Below are 13,854 nucleotides of genomic sequence, written 5' to 3'. Positions count from 1 at the left end.
AGAAACAATATGGCGTTATACTAACCTGTAAAATACGCTATGAACATTCTATTTTAGATATGCATAACTTTTAAACTGCTGGATATCTGAAGTTAAGATTTGCATTTTTGGATTCTACGTGCTGAAAACTATTAAATGATAAAGAAAAAATCAATAGTTTTATAACCCCCAAAATCAAAGTTAAACCGAATTTAATCTTATATGTACATAAACAAATACATTATATATATACTTTTTATAAGAAAAGAATGGTTGTATTAACACGAATTTTATATTATGCAGCAAAGGTAATCTAATCTTAACATATTTAATATTCTTTTCTCATTCAATTAGTACAGTAATAGAGTAGAGAAAACATAGTTTACAAATATGTAGATTAAAGATTTATAGATTAATTATTTAGTTACCAAGGAAATATATGCGACAAGGCTTAATTGACAGTTTACGTATTCACGTAACTGGAGGCACCGGCGGTTCTGGATTACCTGCTTATGGTGGAATAGGCGGAGCAGGCGGAAATGTATATCTTGTCTCAAAAGAAAGATTAACATTACGAACTGTTAAATACAAACTAGAAAACATGAAATTGAAAGCAGGAACAGGAGGCGATAGTAGCAAAAAAGGGCTCATTGGAATACCTGGAACAGACTTAAATATAAGGGTTCCAATTGGTATCACCGTTTATGACCAAAATCGCATTAAACTTGGTAATGTACATGTAATAATAAATAACAACAATTATTCTTGATTGTTTATGATATTTATTTGTTAAATTATAGGTACAATGAATTCAAAGGATACAAAATTGGTAGTTGCTACAGGTGGAATAGGGGGATGTGAAAGGACAGGCTATTGTGGTCTTAAAGGTGAAAGTCGTACTATAGTTCTTGATCTTCAGTTACTTGCTGATGTTGGTTTGATAGGTTTTCCAAATGCAGGGAAGAGTACATTTCTAAATGCAATCTCAAAAGCTAAATCAAAGATTGCAGATTATCCATGTAAGTTTACTGTGTATAAAACACATTATTTTTTTACTAGTTAAATGTATGCTATTTTTTCTTACTTATGATTTTTTTCAGTTACAACTATAAAACCACAATTAGGTATTATAAAGTATAAAGATCACAGACAGATTTCAGTTGCAGATTTACCAGGTTTAATTGAAGGTGCACATATTAATAAAGGAATGGGTCATAGATTCTTAAAACACATAGAAAGAACAAAATTACTGCTCTTTATTTTAGACATTCAGGGATGTCAATTTTCTATAAGACATAAACATAGATCTTGTCTAGAAACTGTGCTTTTATTAAATAAGGAAATTGAACTTTATAATCCTGATTTGCTAGATAGACCTGCAATGATGATAGTAAATAAAATGGATACAAGTAGAGCAAATGAAATCTATAATGAAATTAAACTAAAATTAAATAATTTATCAGAATTTCTCTCAGAATTTGATGAATCAATTCGACCAAAAAGAGTATTACAATTTGATGATATTATAACAACATCTTTAATTTTACAAAATGCAGATGAGATACGTGAAATTAAAACAAAGATTAGACATATTATTGATAAATATGAAGAAGCAAAAATTTCCGTTCAAGATATGGATTCAAATGAAGATTGTTTACGTACAAAGTTAAAAAAACAAATGCAGCAATATGCGCCGACATTTGTATAACCTATCATATTTATTTAAACGAATTACACGGTGTTTCGTTACGGATAGTACAACCTATTCATAATGAAACACTGTATAATCAAAACAAAAACATATTTTTTTAAGAACAGTATATACAGACTGAAAAAAGTAACAACCTTGTAATTAATAGCCTTTGCAACATAACAATAAATGTATTTGACATTTTATTTTTTTAATTGTTTAGAAAAGTTTTTTCTTTATTTTTATCCATTCACACCTTAAGTCTGCTGCTTCTATTTTTTTAATCCAATTTTCTCCAAGTGGAGCCGTCTTTTCTATCTCGATTTTTTCAATTTCATTTGGATTTCTGATGATGTCTACATCTGCAATCCATTTTTCTATTCCATTCCATGCTATCATCGTCCCATTATCAGTGCATAATTTAGGTGGAGTTCTTATAAAGCTATAACCTAATTCAGTACTCACAATATTCAATGCTTTAGCTAGGAAATTATTACATGCTACTCCTCCAGATATAACCTGTTCATTAAAAATAAGCAATATATATTGAACATACATATATATCAAATTAAGGCAGTGTTATTAATACTTTTGACGTACCAATGTTCGTTTATTTTTAGGAAATAATGACATTTTATTAATAAATTCCATTGCTCGTTGAGTCCTATGACAAATATGTGTTACCATAGCTAATTGAAGTGCTGCACATAAATTATATGCATCAGGAATCACTGCATCACCCACTATGTTATGGTTTTTTTCTTCTAATTCAATGTACTTTCTACAAAGAGTTAAGTGACCAGAAAAACTAAAATTACAGTCACGGTATCTTGTCATTACAGCTGGAAATAAGAACTGTTCAATGTTTGATGCTTTATTTGCTGCAATTTCTATAGCTAGGCCTCCATTTAAAGTACTAAATTCTGGAATATTTTTTAATTTGAGTCTTCGTGCAACCTATAAATGTAAACTTATAGAGTAATTTAATTTAATCCATTTACTATTTATTATCTAAGTTATGTGAATTAAAAATGTATTAAAAAATATGTAAACAAAATTATGATAGTTAAAAAAGAGATGATATCAACATGCAATGATTACCTTATCAAACACCTCCCCAGGTGCATTATTGACAGAAGTACCAAGTAAATAAAATTTATTTACATTATCAACAATTGCTAGTAAACAATGGGCTCCAGAAACTAATAAAATAAGATATGGGAAATCAATCTGTAATTAAAAGTTAGTTTATATCTTCCTTATTAATCAAATTTTATGATATATTAAATATGAACATTTTATAAAAAGACCTCTCTGTTCATTCTTGCTGTTAAAGCATGAGCTTCCATGTGATGTATCGGTATAAGAGGTTTCTTCCCAATTTGTGCTAAATATTTTCCAAATTGTGTTCCAACTCTAAGAGACATAGGAAGACCAGGTTTTACAGTTGTAGCTATCGCATCAATATCTTTTAACTTTAGATTTGCAGCTCTTAATGCATTCTCACAAGTTTCTGTAATATTCTTTTTATGTAATACTCTTGCAACTGATGGAATTATTCCTCCAAGACTAAAAGACATCAAAGTTATATTCTAAATCATCTTAAAAGATTCTATAATATATTATATAAATGTTATAAGAAAAATTATTAACAAAATTTTTTAATTACTTCAAATGTGTCAGATGTTGAGAACTAATTGCTTCACCTAAAATTTGTCCATTAGCATCAACAATTCCACAAGCTGTGTCATCACAGCTAGATTCTATTCCTAAAATTACAGTAGGCTTGCTGTGGAAAAAGTTCTGTACCAACTTTAAATTACGTTTATGTAAATATAAAAATTTAACATTATTTGTAGAATGCTTATATAAGCATTTGTGAAACAATAAGCCTGTATTATATGCCATTCTCAATTTTAAATTAAACATGAACCCTTTTCATTTATATTTAGAACTTTAGAATATGTGTGGACATATATTGTGTATATACATGTATGAGTATATATATATATATAAAGGCATATTAAAATTATATTGTGTACTTAAGTTATTTGCATTTACTTCAAACATAATCGTGTCATACATAATAGTATTAACCCATTAAAATGCTAATAATTAAATTAATAATTTATATGTGGTACTTTACTCAATTTTGTTTATTTTATGTAGTGTTTGAAATTAATGCAATATGCAAGGGCAGGAATAATATGCGCTATTGCTATATTTGTTATGATATTGTATTCGATATTATTTCGAGATTTCGATATAGGAAGTTGATACCTCGAAAGTAACAATCGATGTGAGCTACGCAACGCTCGTTATCTCGGGTCTCGGTGCCATCACAGTTTGCAGATTTTCCTTGAAGTATCAGAAAGTGGATGTACAATGTCGGAACAGTAAGAGATATTTATTTTTCCATTACAGAAAATTAGTGTTTTGATATAATTTTACTATTTGATTTAACCTCAGAATTATTTTATATACAATTATAAATCTGTTATTTCTTCCGTATAGCTATGTTTATATTGAGGTTAGAGTTATAATCATTGTTAATAGTGACGTACATTGTGTCTTTTCCATCATTCATTGTATTCTATCTTTTTGTGAATTATTCATTTACTAGTTTTGCAATGAAAATTCATTTCGTAAAATATAGCGATTGTATTTGCAGGATATCAAAGAAATATGATAACCATAAAAATAATATCTGTTTTTATTGTATACTAATGGCTACTTTAATAAACATTGTTTTGATTACTTTTTCTTGTATATAATTCATTTCCACAAGTTTAGTGAATTTCCTATTATATTTTATTATCATATTTTCACACAAGTTTATTGTATCTGTATGTTAATTGAAAAAACATATTTTAATAATATAAAAATATATTAAATATATTTAAAAGAGATTTTTAACGTGACGATCGCTGTACCTATTTTTATTCAAGTTTTTTCTTGTTCAGTGATGATACCCTATTGGACGAAGATCTTGGAGATGAAGAATATGATCTAGGCAATGATGAAGAAGAGGCTCTTTTAGCAGACGACTATGAAGTGGAGAGGGTGAGCATATTGCTGGACCATTATTTTGTTGTTAAATAAAAATTAGTTCATTATAATGCATCATATGATACAATATTATGTTCAAGTCTAATAACAAATATATTAAAAAATATATATCGCTGTTAGAAAATTAAGAATTTTATATTTTATTTGTTAATGTAATAACAAATCAACATATTGCGATTATTAATGAAGGTGATCTTAAAAATTGTAGAAAGAAATAATAGTTGCACATATAAAGTTGCTCTCTATGAATTTTCTAATAATTCTTCTGAACTTTGTTAAAAATAATTAATTATTTAATATAAACAAATTAATTTTGATATAATTTTGTTTTCATGTGTTTTATAAACAATATATTTCAGCAAGCAAGAAGGACTTCATTTAGTTATATCTGATTTATTTTATGTATTATGACTAGGATGAACAAATCTAAAATCATAATTTCAAATTACATATTCTTCATTGTATGATGATACTGTCCTAGACACAAGATATTTATCATTAATTCATGTATAGAATCACTTTATAAATGATTAAACAAAGATCTATTCTATTTGAATATTTTGAAAATTTTCAGGGTAAAATAAGCATTTTACTTAAATTGTGAGCGAAAATAATATGTGCTTATTATATGCGTATGAGATTGTATTCAAAGTTTAAAGCAAATGCACAAAAATTATAATATATTTTTGCGTAGGCGAAAATTTTGTATTTTATGCAAATGCTTCATATTAATTGTTGATTTATAAAATTTATTACGAGATTTCTCAACTTTATTATAATATACAAAGGATGTGAAAATGAAGCATGAAACATGTAAAACTCATCCATAACATATTTAGTAAAAATTTATGCAGGGAAAATGAAAGATAAACGATTGATATTTATTCTTCGTATTCATATTATATCATAATATTATTTGCTATAGCAATTTCTATCTTTTGTACTATAATTGCGTTCTGTATTTTCTTTATTATTTAAAATTTCATAATTACTTTTATTAGTGCCGATAAAACTCTGTATATGTATAATGAATATTAAGAATTTGTGCCTAATGATATTTCCTAATTTATTATGTTATTTGTACTTATTATGTTTCCTTTTCCCTGTTTATTAAAAAGGCACAACCATTAGATATTGTAAGCAGAATAAATGTTAATGGTAATTGAAGCAGTACAATTACACAAGTTTGTTAATGTGCTATTCGTAGCCTCTCAACAAATTACAATTGAAAACACTATTAAATTTTGTGATTTATAGTGTAAATATTTAAATATTACAATTACTACAAATAATATACTAAAAGATGTCATGAAAATTGTGTGTTTTAATGAAAGTTTTTATGTATAAAAGATACGTATGAATGTTTATAATATACATGTTTATATAAGTTTTCTTAAAGTGTGTTTAAAAATTTAGTCCACACGGATACATTTTATTTTATTACATTAGAAATGGAAATCACATCTTGTTCAGATTTTTAGAAAATTAAATGTAATTACGCAATTATTATTTTGTAAGATGTATGAAAGATTGAAAAGAGATATTTGATTCGATGAAATCTATATATGATGAATTCTTTCATTAAAACATTCAAATATTATGGAAAAGAAATATCGAATCTGATTGTTGTGATACAATGGTATTGTAAGAAGGTAATATCGTTCGTTCTTTTGAGCGACTGTATCAATACATCGTACATACTTTATATCTTTGGATATCATATCAACTTGTATAACATTTAAAGTCATGTATCTATTTCCTTTTCATTAAAAAGCAGTATGAAATATTTAAAAAATTGAAACAGAAACTCGATGATTCTTAATGCAATTTGTCCAAAATAAAATGAATGTATGTATATAGAATAAAATAAATGTATGTATATATATATATATATATATATATGTTTACATATTGTACGAGTAATGTACAATCGAACATAATACGAAACATATTGTTAAACTGCAATATATCATGCTGCTGCTGCCTTGAATTGTAACATATTGTATAATATATATTTATAACAATTCCGTATTGCGAAGTATCAGATATGCTATCGCTTTTATTGAGAAAATATTTGATTATTCTAATCAATTGTTACGGTAATATTCATTTGCATGGATTATAATAGTACCTAACAGTAAGTTTTGTCGAGAAACTTGCGATTAAATTTTCTGCCGTATAAATCTTATTATTGGCGGCTGATAATAATTAAGAGATCGGATGAGAAGGAAGGAAAATTGATAGAAATAGGAGGAAAGAATGATGCGAGAATTTTCAAATGCGGTACCTTCGTTTTAATCATGAAAGAGTAGTAACTTCTTATAAATTGATAAACACATAGCTAATTAAAAGTAGATTGTAACGACCACGGCTAAATATTATATTTTCATTACAAATATTTGGCAATTTAATTCCCTGAGCAGCAGAATAGCTATAAGGGAGAAGAGGAAACAGATGATGTACTGGACTTAGGAGTAACCGACGCACTTGACGACTTAGATGGTGAAGATGAAAACATAGAGTTTAGTAGGAGCAAAACTGATAGAAGCAACGACAATGATTTTTACGACGACGGAAATCAGCTAGAAGCCCAATCGAAGTATTACGAACAAGATGAAATTAATGAATATAAAAGCGAACAAACCCGACAAAACGATGAATTTTCTACAATTGATAACATCAATACTTCGAATAATATCGAAAAGGGAGATCTACGGGAGAAGCTACAGAAAAATGCAAAAATCTATTCTGGAAATGGACAGGGATTGGAAGATGACGAATGCGAAGAAGCTAAAGAAAGGAGGAACAGATTTCAAAATGAAAGAACTATCGTTTCTTCGAAAATGAATAACCATATACCGGATACTTTGGAGAACGTGGTAACATCCGAACCATCCAAGCTAGCATCTAGAGGCCGTGGAAGAGGTCGAAGTACAAGAGGAAATCGCGGTGGAAGATTTAATACACAAAATTCGGGAAATTTTAATCCAAGGTATGTGCAATTGTTGCTTGCGATTTTTAAGGTCTCTGTGTTTATCTATTTATCTATTTATGGTATTATATATGCGCGCGCGCGTGTTTGTGTGTACACATGTATAATATTAGAATATTGAAATACCTATTAAATTACCTGTGTAATTATTTGTAAAATGTGATTGGTCAGGTTCGGTAATGCACGCAACGCAAACTTCGATAATCAACCACCACCAGTATGCAGGCCACCTTTACTCGAGACCTGGCCACTATTTTTCCTCGGAGTACCAAACAATATGCAAAACCAACAGATTGTTTATCAGCAACAAAATTCTCAAGTACAACCCTTCCAGCATTATTCTCCAAACGGTTCGCTCCAAGGCCCATCGCATTTTGTAGATAACAGACCACAATTCAATCCTAATCAATTTCAAAATCAAGTGGGTCCTAGAACAATGGGTACAAGAGTAGATTACGGACCTCGAGGTGGCTTGTCAGGATCGCTTCAAGGACCGTCTTACAGCCATCCATCGAATCAACCACCTTATGTCCAAATTCAACCGTCGCCAGTTGGTGCGAGTACGGCCCCGTTTCAAAATTCAGCTTCCCTTATGCAAGATAATCAAGCTCGGCTGATGCAAAACAATCAAGGCCCATTGTTGCAAGGGAATCCTGGAGGAACGCTTCTTGGAAATCTGAATTCAGTCGTACCTGGAACATCGACCGCGCCATTGTTACAGGGCAATCAACCGTTACCTATGCAAGGATATCCACGTCAAGCTTCTTCCCAAGGGCCACTTATTAACCATCCTAACGTCAATCAAATACCAAATCAACCACCTTTCGAGAATAGACCACCTTTTCAAGAAGCAGCTCAATTTGAAAACCGATCCGTTTACGATTCGAGGTCCGGATATTCCGATCAAGTACCTACCAGTCAATTTAATACTAATACGTTACCCGTACCGCAACAATCCACTTCCAATGTACCCAATGTACCTTTACCTCCAGGGCACAAGATTTTAATCAATCCTCACTTTCGAGGAGCCGTTCAGTCGACGAACGATGGTAAGTTCTTTCAAGTTTGATTTTTCAAACGAAACTTTTATCAGTTTCCTATAATTTTATATTAATTCCTCTTACTTATGATTCCTTCTGGCTTGATTCGCAAACAGCAAGACTCGCATGGGATTCCAATCAGCAAACACCTAATTTATCATCTCAAGTTCCTACTGGCCAATTCTCACAACTCGCTATCCCATATCAGAATCAAAGTTCGTATAATCAAACCCAACAAGAACCGCCGCATTATCAACAAAATTATCAACAAAATAAAAGCGACGTATGTATCGCGTGATATTGACGAATCTAAGGTGTAACAAGATTTTACAGAAAACTATAATTATATGAATTTTCACAGGATCCTTATGCATACTTTTCCGATGTATGGCAAGAAAATAAACCGCAGAAAAATCAAACTGGAACTCAGAGTAAACAGTATCCTTTAGAAAGTAGTTACTTGCGAGATGATAGCTATGAATCCAGTTCGAAATATAAATCAGATCAGGGGGATCAAAAAAATAATTATCCACAGGTTGGTGGCGTACGATTTGGTAACAAGTATATTAAGCGTGAAGAATATAATTTAGTTTTTAAAAATAATGCTCATCCCCAGGATCACAGAGGAACCCATCAAAATTATCGCGATAAAGATTTGTCGTCGAAAACCAGAAACGATCATGTTTCGAAGGGTAAGATTTGCTCGTCAACCGCGTATCGTGAGAATTATGATCAAAATCATGTACAGAAATCTAGCAACAGACCAGTGAATACTTCGATAAGAACTAGATTACCACAAAAAAGAGTTCCCAACTCTGTAGACAGACCTTTACGTGATTTGAGCCCAAAGCGAGTAAAGCTTAGCAACAGAAATCTTCAAGAAGTACGAACAGTGGATATGTTAAACAATACGAATAATGACAAAAAGGTATATACACATTTATATTTTATTTCCTTCCCACGCATTGCATTGCATTTCTCCAAAATAAATTTTTATAGGACGAAGAAAACGACCCAGAAATGCAGGAATATAGAAAAAAGATGGAGGAACAGAAACGGCTTAGAGAAAAGATCTTGCGAGAGAAGGAAAATCGACGAAAAATGGCTGCAATGGAGAAACAAAATGATGAAACTAAAAACGAAAATACGTGTATGTATAATAATATTTCATTATATAAATCAGATATACACAAATGATTTAGTAATTAATCGCTTGAATACAATGGATACGTTTTCAAAGGCAATATTAAAGTTAAGTTTTTTTAGTAATATATTTTTTTTACAAATATATATGTATTTCTATTATTTAAAAGAGTTACCATTTCTTTATCAAAGTATGCAAAATATTTGTTAAAAATTATTTCATTCTTTTTCTCCTATTATCATAATTAAGCATTTATTTAATAAGCTACAATAATCCGTTTTAATTTCAGTTATAACATGATATTTCGTTTAAGAAATAACTATAATATATTGTGTATATAATTATATATAATAATAATAATAGTAGCAACGATTTGATATGAATATAATTGTGTGTGTAATGAATAATTTTACTTCCTAGTAAATGAAAATGCACAGGATGCTAAACCTGTATCAGCACTTATGGGAGTAGTAAAAGATGCATCCATAAACAAAGGACATAACAATACTGGAAGAGGACGTGCTCGTCCTATCAATACACAATCTACAGAGGTATATGACTAAAGATGCCATGCTTTCTTAATTGTCGGTACACAAAACATGAAATTAATATTTCTCCTCTTTTTTCCCTCTTTTTTTTTCCTTTCTTTAATATGCACATTTGTAAAACAGTGGGTGTAATTAACGGTTTTTCTTATTATGATATTTTTTATAAGCAATTCGTGCTTAATGCTCAAAGCAAATAAATTGTATAAAATGTGATCATGTCTGATAGAATTTTATTTGTTTGTATTATACTAAAATGAAAAAGAGAAAGATTCAAATATACTGTATATAAATATCATAGGTATAGAAATAATTGCTGGCAATATCTAGGAAATTAAAAATTTTTTTATGTACTAAAGCACATTGTTGCAGTTTTTATTTATTCGTAAGAATTATACCATTTGTAAATATTTATTTCTATTTGAATAATAACTTACATGTCTAAAATGACATATTATTAAGTAAAAAGATACATACATATAGGTCTATCAGACTTTCTGTATATTTTTTACTCTTGTTCTAATAAAATACGTTTTTAAATACTTTTTGTTCTATTTAATTTCCTCCAAACTTTTATTAAGATCATTCTGTATTAAAATGCTTTATCAACTCTTTTTCATTTTGTTGTAACTTTTGAAGCAATCTTGACCTTCTAATTAATTTTTTATATTAAAATTAGTAACTCAAATATTATTATTCTTTCTTATACTTTTTTACACGGCATGCTATCTTTTACGACTATTTTTGTTATAGGTTGCAGAGAAATCATCCTGTATACGAATTGTCAGGACAATACAAACTATACAACCCAATGATTCCATAGATTCTACAAAAGACAGTAATTCTGGACATACGATTAATCAAGGAAATGAACATACAAAAGTATTAAATTCCCAATCTGGAACGCGAAGAATTGTAATTCAGAAACCTTTACTAAATACACAAAAGGTTGCCACTACTATACAAAAAACAGTATCAAATCTGCAGAAAGGTCAACTGTTAATGCAAAACAAGTTAGTTAATGTTGCTCAATGTCCAACTCAAAGGATCGGTCAAAATCAAGCTGATGTTTTAAGAAAATTAGCAAATATAGGACAGAAAGTTGCTGGTACTTCGCAAAGAATTGTTAAACAAAAATCACCAGGAAATCTTCAAAAAACTGTGATTAATGTACAAGAAGTAACGAATACCAATGCAAAAAAGGTTGTTGTTAATACACAAAGTAACCAAAGAGTTGTACTACAAAAATCTCCTATACAACAGAAAAAAATACCGGAAATAAAAACAAATACTGTAAAGGTAGAGAATTTAGCAGCAAGCACGTCCGAAGCGCAAATTAGACGTATGTGCCAAGGCATTGGAACAATTGAGGTGACTATCTTTGCATGAAAACATTTAAGACTTCGATTTTCGTTGCAAATTCATAGATCCTTTTTTCACATACTTTACCTTTAGAAATCATAAATCCAGCGTCTTTTGTGGTCGTCTTTTTTTCCTTTTTTTATAATAATATACAATGCCAATCTTTTCTCCTTTAAGCATGTTTGTTTTTTTTGTGGGCTTTTTCTTCTCTCCTCTCTCCTTTTTTTTTTTCTTTTTTTTTAAGTATTTTAATTATGATTATTTTGAGAATGATTTCAATTAAGATTTATGTAATTATGGATTACGTTAATTAAGATTTCTGACAATATCCCACATATTGTGTCAATAGCAATACTAATAATTACATCTTTTTTCCTTTTTCTTTCTTTGGGGAGAAGTTATTATTAGTTTGTAACATTATTCAAAACCTTACATTGTTTCTTACCTTTTTGGGTATTTTTTCATTGAGGTATATAAATTTGTTTTACAACTAACAAATTCATATTGTTGTAGTTGTTTAAAAATCATTATCCCAATATCATTTTGTATTCATTCAATATTTGATAATACTCTTCTTTATAACAAAATAAAAACAAGCATTTGATAACTACAGTATTGTATTACTTTCCTTAATATATATGAATATAGATGCAATATTATATTAACATGTAATGGACAGATTTATTTTGAAGAATATCTTACATTAACCTAAAAGTTTAGATCATATTTATAAATAATGACTATAGTTCATATAAAACTATATAATAAACAATATAATAAAAGAATATAGCTATATATTTAGCAATATATTGTTTGATAATATTTTGCTTAAATCTAACTTGATATACCCTGCTTGTTATATATATATGTATGTATATATATAAAAAACGTTTATTTTAATTATTATAATACTTTACACGTTCGAATCATATATCTGTTATTCAATTTATTATTATGCTTTTAATAAGTTTTTGTAACTAGTTGAAAATATGCAACCTTTTAAAAATAAAAATTGATTTCTTTAGTTCAACAATTTAATAATTATCTGTTTATATTATTCGTGTTATAGAGCATACAAATGGGTGAGCGCAGCGCAACGATTGTGTTTAAGACGCAGTCTGCTGCTATGGTGTTTCACAAGAAATACCAGCGCAAAATGCTTGACCTTTCGCTGATAACCGTTCGCCTTGTACCGCAATCAAGCGGAACTAAGACCACTACCACAGTTATAAAAGTTTCTTAAGAGATATATTGAACATATTTAATCTAGTGTATTACGATAAAAAAAGAGAGAAGAAGTATATAAGTACATTCATATTTGCGTTTATACAAGCAACGATATTTTATTTTACCGAAGCAGCCTATATATGAATAAACGCATTTCGTATTTTACATACTTTTTATTTAAAGTATGTTTCGTCCAGGAATTAGAAAAAAATACATTTTCGGCTGCAAATAAACTGTATAATATACCTTTACGAATGAGGTGAATAAACCTGACCATTTAATTTGTACATATGTCAAATATGAAATGTATATTTCATATAAAAATATACACGGTAGTATCTAATAATATATTGTGCATTTAACGGCTATCATTTATTACACAGCATATATGCTAACCTCGAAAATTTGTAATTTTAAATGCAAGAATATACATGTATCATTACATAAAACACATACATTACATCTACGTTGTATAGTATTTTAAATTAAAACCATTCAAACCACTACAATGAATGTGTTTGTTGAAGGTTATCTTAGAGTGATGTTACGCTTATGCATATATTTACGCATATTTGTTATAAAAATGAAAAGTAAATTAGATTATAGATTACAGTTACAATGTGTTACAATATTAATCAATGACATGCTTAAATTATGCATATATCAGACAGTTAAAATCATTGTAAAGTATCAATGAACCCATCATATTTTTCATGCTTGATATAATCTATACTATGTAAATTAGTAGATAGATGTTTTATTACAAATATCATTATACTAATTTACAGTGTGATAATATAAAAAAT

General features: G+C 28.9%; 3 protein-coding genes across 3 annotated transcripts; 2 read left to right on the top strand and 1 right to left on the bottom strand.

The window, feature by feature from the left end:
- Positions 1 to 13: 13 nt before the first annotated feature.
- LOC139995896 (GTP-binding protein 10 homolog) lies at positions 14 to 1,875 on the top strand. Its single transcript, XM_072019832.1, has 4 exons — positions 14 to 287; positions 404 to 707; positions 780 to 998; positions 1,080 to 1,875. Exons 1-4 carry the CDS (start codon positions 249 to 251, stop codon positions 1,685 to 1,687), a joined length of 1,170 nt encoding a protein of 389 aa, XP_071875933.1. The 5' UTR covers positions 14 to 248; the 3' UTR covers positions 1,688 to 1,875.
- Positions 1,218 to 3,873, bottom strand: Tcs4 (Threonyl-carbamoyl synthesis 4). The gene is made up of 5 exons (XM_072019822.1): positions 3,339 to 3,873; positions 2,980 to 3,238; positions 2,771 to 2,899; positions 2,270 to 2,626; positions 1,218 to 2,188 (listed from the first exon to the last, which is right to left on the bottom strand). The coding sequence occupies exons 1-5, from the start codon at positions 3,596 to 3,598 to the stop codon at positions 1,889 to 1,891; spliced, it is 1,305 nt and encodes a 434-aa protein (XP_071875923.1). The 5' UTR covers positions 3,599 to 3,873; the 3' UTR covers positions 1,218 to 1,888.
- A 65-nt stretch (positions 3,874 to 3,938) lies between these two features.
- On the top strand, positions 3,939 to 13,557 carry LOC139995862 (uncharacterized). The gene is made up of 11 exons (XM_072019758.1): positions 3,939 to 4,065; positions 4,633 to 4,732; positions 7,162 to 7,730; positions 7,902 to 8,779; positions 8,887 to 9,053; positions 9,132 to 9,305; positions 9,387 to 9,698; positions 9,770 to 9,920; positions 10,335 to 10,465; positions 11,213 to 11,830; positions 12,891 to 13,557. The coding sequence occupies exons 1-11, from the start codon at positions 4,055 to 4,057 to the stop codon at positions 13,062 to 13,064; spliced, it is 3,285 nt and encodes a 1,094-aa protein (XP_071875859.1). The 5' UTR covers positions 3,939 to 4,054; the 3' UTR covers positions 13,065 to 13,557.
- Positions 13,558 to 13,854: the final 297 nt, after the last annotated feature.

This window comes from Bombus fervidus, chromosome 16 (genome assembly GCF_041682495.2).
Source record: "Bombus fervidus isolate BK054 chromosome 16, iyBomFerv1, whole genome shotgun sequence".
Lineage (NCBI taxonomy): Eukaryota > Metazoa > Arthropoda > Insecta > Hymenoptera > Apidae > Bombus > Bombus fervidus.
The sequence above is the reverse complement of the archived record's forward strand: the minus strand, read 5'-3'. Positions and strand labels throughout refer to the sequence as shown.

Coding starts and splice junctions, on each gene's coding strand:
- LOC139995896 (XM_072019832.1), top strand. CDS start 249: ATGGTTGTATTAACACGAATTTTATATTATGCAGCAAAG. Junction 708..779: donor CCAAAATCGCATTAAACTTG/GTAATGTACATG, acceptor GTTAAATTATAG/GTACAATGAATTCAAAGGAT. Junction 999..1,079: donor AAAGATTGCAGATTATCCAT/GTAAGTTTACTG, acceptor GATTTTTTTCAG/TTACAACTATAAAACCACAA.
- LOC139995862 (XM_072019758.1), top strand. Junction 9,699..9,769: donor ATACGAATAATGACAAAAAG/GTATATACACAT, acceptor AAATTTTTATAG/GACGAAGAAAACGACCCAGA. Junction 9,921..10,334: donor AACTAAAAACGAAAATACGT/GTATGTATAATA, acceptor TTTACTTCCTAG/TAAATGAAAATGCACAGGAT.
- Tcs4 (XM_072019822.1), bottom strand. CDS start 3,598: ATGTTTAATTTAAAATTGAGAATGGCATATAATACAGGCTTATTGTTT. Junction 3,239..3,338: donor CAACATCTGACACATTTGAA/GTAATTAAAAAA, acceptor GATGTCTTTTAG/TCTTGGAGGAATAATTCCAT. Junction 2,189..2,269: donor CTAAAAATAAACGAACATTG/GTACGTCAAAAG, acceptor TTTAATGAACAG/GTTATATCTGGAGGAGTAGC.